The sequence below is a fragment of the Peromyscus eremicus genome, chromosome 7 (genome assembly GCF_949786415.1).
Source record: "Peromyscus eremicus chromosome 7, PerEre_H2_v1, whole genome shotgun sequence".
NCBI lineage: Eukaryota > Metazoa > Chordata > Mammalia > Rodentia > Cricetidae > Peromyscus > Peromyscus eremicus.
In genome coordinates this window covers 34,266,740-34,269,750 of record NC_081422.1, presented here as the reverse complement: position 1 = coordinate 34,269,750, position 3,011 = coordinate 34,266,740, and the positions used below count along the sequence as shown (strand labels likewise).

Sequence of the window (3,011 nt, the reverse complement as noted above, 5' to 3'; positions counted from 1 at the left end):
TTGTTTCTTGGGATTTTGTGTGGTACTTTTCCTCATAAAACGATGAGTTTGCACAGAATATTTCTTCATTAGATGTAAAATGGCTAAGAGGTTTGTTCAGAATGTTGTGGGGTGTGTTTATAATTGGCTCTGATGAGCAGTGATGGTTTTGTGTTTGCAGTAGGGTTGATTTAGCCCATGGGCATTATTACCTATGATTTGCCTTCATTTTGTCTTTGGAGTGTGATGATTCCCTCTGGATTTGTGGTTGTGTATATTAACCTGAAAGAGTATGCAACTATCTTTGGCTAATCTTCCTCAGAGAGTTGATCAGTTTTTCTAGAGCATTCTTATTCTTGTTACTTGTAGGAATTCTTCCCACCATATGAAAAACTTGTGTACTTCTTCAATTAACTAGGTCCGGGACCGGGTCCTGTGCTCATTGCATGAGTCGGCTGTTTGAAACCTGGGGCCTATGCAGGATCGCTTGGCTCGGCCTGGGAGGAGGGGACTGGACCTACCTGGACTGAGTCCACCAGGTTGATCTCAGTCTGTGGGGAAGGCTTTGCCCTGGAGGAGATTGGAATGGGGGGCGGGCTTGGGGGAAGGTGAGGGGGGCGGGAGGGGGGAGAACAAGGGAATCTGTGGCTGATATGTAGAACTTAATTGTATTGCAAAATAAAAATTAAAAAAAACAAACAACTACAGTACCATATTTTCCCAGGAAGTCATTTTTATAGTTCAAACCAAATGATCTTTCTTTTTTTTTCATCAGTTCCTAAGCAGTATCTAGTATATGATGAATTGTATCAACCATTTCTTAATCATTTTGGTAATTTATTTTTACTTTTTGCCCTATATGTAAATGTATTTCTGGTCTGAAGATTAGAAACTCATTTAGAATAAACAATAATGCCATTGATTTGAAGATATATTGAACAAATTAGTGCTGAATTGAATCACATTGCTCATTCGTGCAGATTTTGAAGTTTAACTTTGGGAGGGAATTCCACGACAACACACATTTCTTATGAGTACTCTTCCCTCATCCATCATCCTAGGCTTTAAAAAAAGATCACAGTTGAATTGAGTCTGTGAAATACAGAGATCTTCTTGGACTGTCTGTGACCATGTACTTTCTGAAAATCAGAGAAAGTATATTCAGTGCTCGCGGGGGTGGGGAGGGTCCTGCCAATGAAGGACCCTTCCCTTAGATGCTGGTCACATTCTTATACACAAAGGCACTAGGATGAGCTTCAGGTCACTGAATATTTTCTGGCAATCAGTTATATACCCCCAATAATTCTTCCCCACACGCATACTCTACATCTCTGTAATGAATGGAGGAGTGTATCAACACAAGCATGCATTCGCCATTTCTAACAATCTGCTTTATTTATATCCACAGAAGATCAGAATGATCCACTTTATGATTATGACAAGGAAACTATTCCTTGATTCACCTACCCAAATTTTACCAAAGTAGAGTCCTATGAAAGTTCAGAAGCTGTATCTACTCAACTCATCAGACAGTATACATGCAATAGGCCCTTCATATCTAAGTGACATTGCCCCCTTCATGTTCAAGTACAACTGGAGTTTGTTTGTCAAATTAAAACACAGAAAGAAGAGAGTTGGGAAAGTCTTCCTGCTTCCTTGAATTTCAGTTCCTCCATAGTTGTATGATATTGACAATAATACTTAACTAACACAAGGTTTGCTTGTCAAGGTTAAATCTGACAGTTTACATGTGGGTTATTTGTGTCAACATGGGACTTAGAAATTAAAATGCACACATAGATGATGCCACAGCCTTTATGTGACCATTATACGTATCGTACAACTTTCCTGCTAGAAGTCGCCCTTGCCCATTGGGATTTTTGACTGATATTCCATAGTGCTGAAGGATGACATGGAAAAATCATGAGTACCAAGGGGTTACAATGTGGAACTTTCTAGGCTCCTGCTTTTCCTAACAAGGAGTCCTTTCCTTCCCACACTAATCCTCTTTTCTTTTTCTGTTCTAACTCTTCCTGTTTGGCACAATGTCTGTCGTCTTCGTGCTTGTGTGTACAATAGGCCTGTACTGGATGAAGTCAGCGAGGCTGCACCTCCTTGAGGCCCCCCAGCCTCCGCAATGCTGCCTTCATCTCTTTGTTTCGTAGTGTGTAGATGATGGGGTTAAGCAAGGGAGTAATGACTGTGTAGAAGACAGCTACCACCCCATCCAGAGGTTCCTGTGAGCCAGGCCGTAGGTAAATGAAGGTGCAGGGCACGTAGTAAACGATGACCACAGTGAGGTGGGCAGCGCAGGTGGAGAAGGCATTGCGACGCCCATCTGCAGACCGGATTCTCAGGATGGCAGCCACGATGTAGCCGTAAGAAGTGAGAATGAGCATAAAGCACGTGAGGGCCAGGAAGCCAATGTCTACAAAAGTGACTAACTCATTGATGGTGGTGTCCGCACAGACTAGACGGAGAATGGCAGGGATGTCACAGAAGAAGTAGTCAACTCGGTTTGGGCCACAGAAAGGCAGCCTGAATATGAAACTGGTTTGGAAAAGTGAATGGATGGTCCCTCCAATCCAGGTGCCCAAAGCTAGGTAGTTACAGACACTGCGAGTCATGATGGTAGCATAGTGTAAAGGCTTACAGATGGCCAGGAATCTGTCATAAGCCATAAGCGTGTAAAGAAAACATTCGGTGCAGCCCAGGAAATGGAAAGAAAACAGTTGAATCACACAGCCCCCAAAGGAGATAATTCTACTATCCAAGAGAAAGCCAGCTAGCATCTTTGGTACAATCGCAGAAGAAATGGTCATATCCAAGAAGGAGAGGTGACATAGGAACCAGTACATGGGCCGGTGAAGCCGGATGTCCACCAAGACAGTGAGGATGATGAGCCCATTGCCAGAGACAGTGAGGAGGTAGATGACAAGGAATGCTAGGAAGAGGGGGAACCCGAGCTGAGGTGGGTGGTGCAGGCCCACCAGAATGAAGTGAGACACAGAAGTCTGGTTGCCGCTTTGCAT

The 3,011-nt window shown here is 43.3% G+C and overlaps 1 protein-coding gene across 1 annotated transcript; it reads right to left on the bottom strand.

Moving 5' to 3' along the window:
* Positions 1 to 2,075: 2,075 nt before the first annotated feature.
* LOC131914677 (olfactory receptor 10G6) lies at positions 2,076 to 3,011 on the bottom strand. Its single transcript, XM_059267258.1, has one exon. It carries the CDS (start codon positions 3,009 to 3,011, stop codon positions 2,076 to 2,078), a length of 936 nt encoding a protein of 311 aa, XP_059123241.1.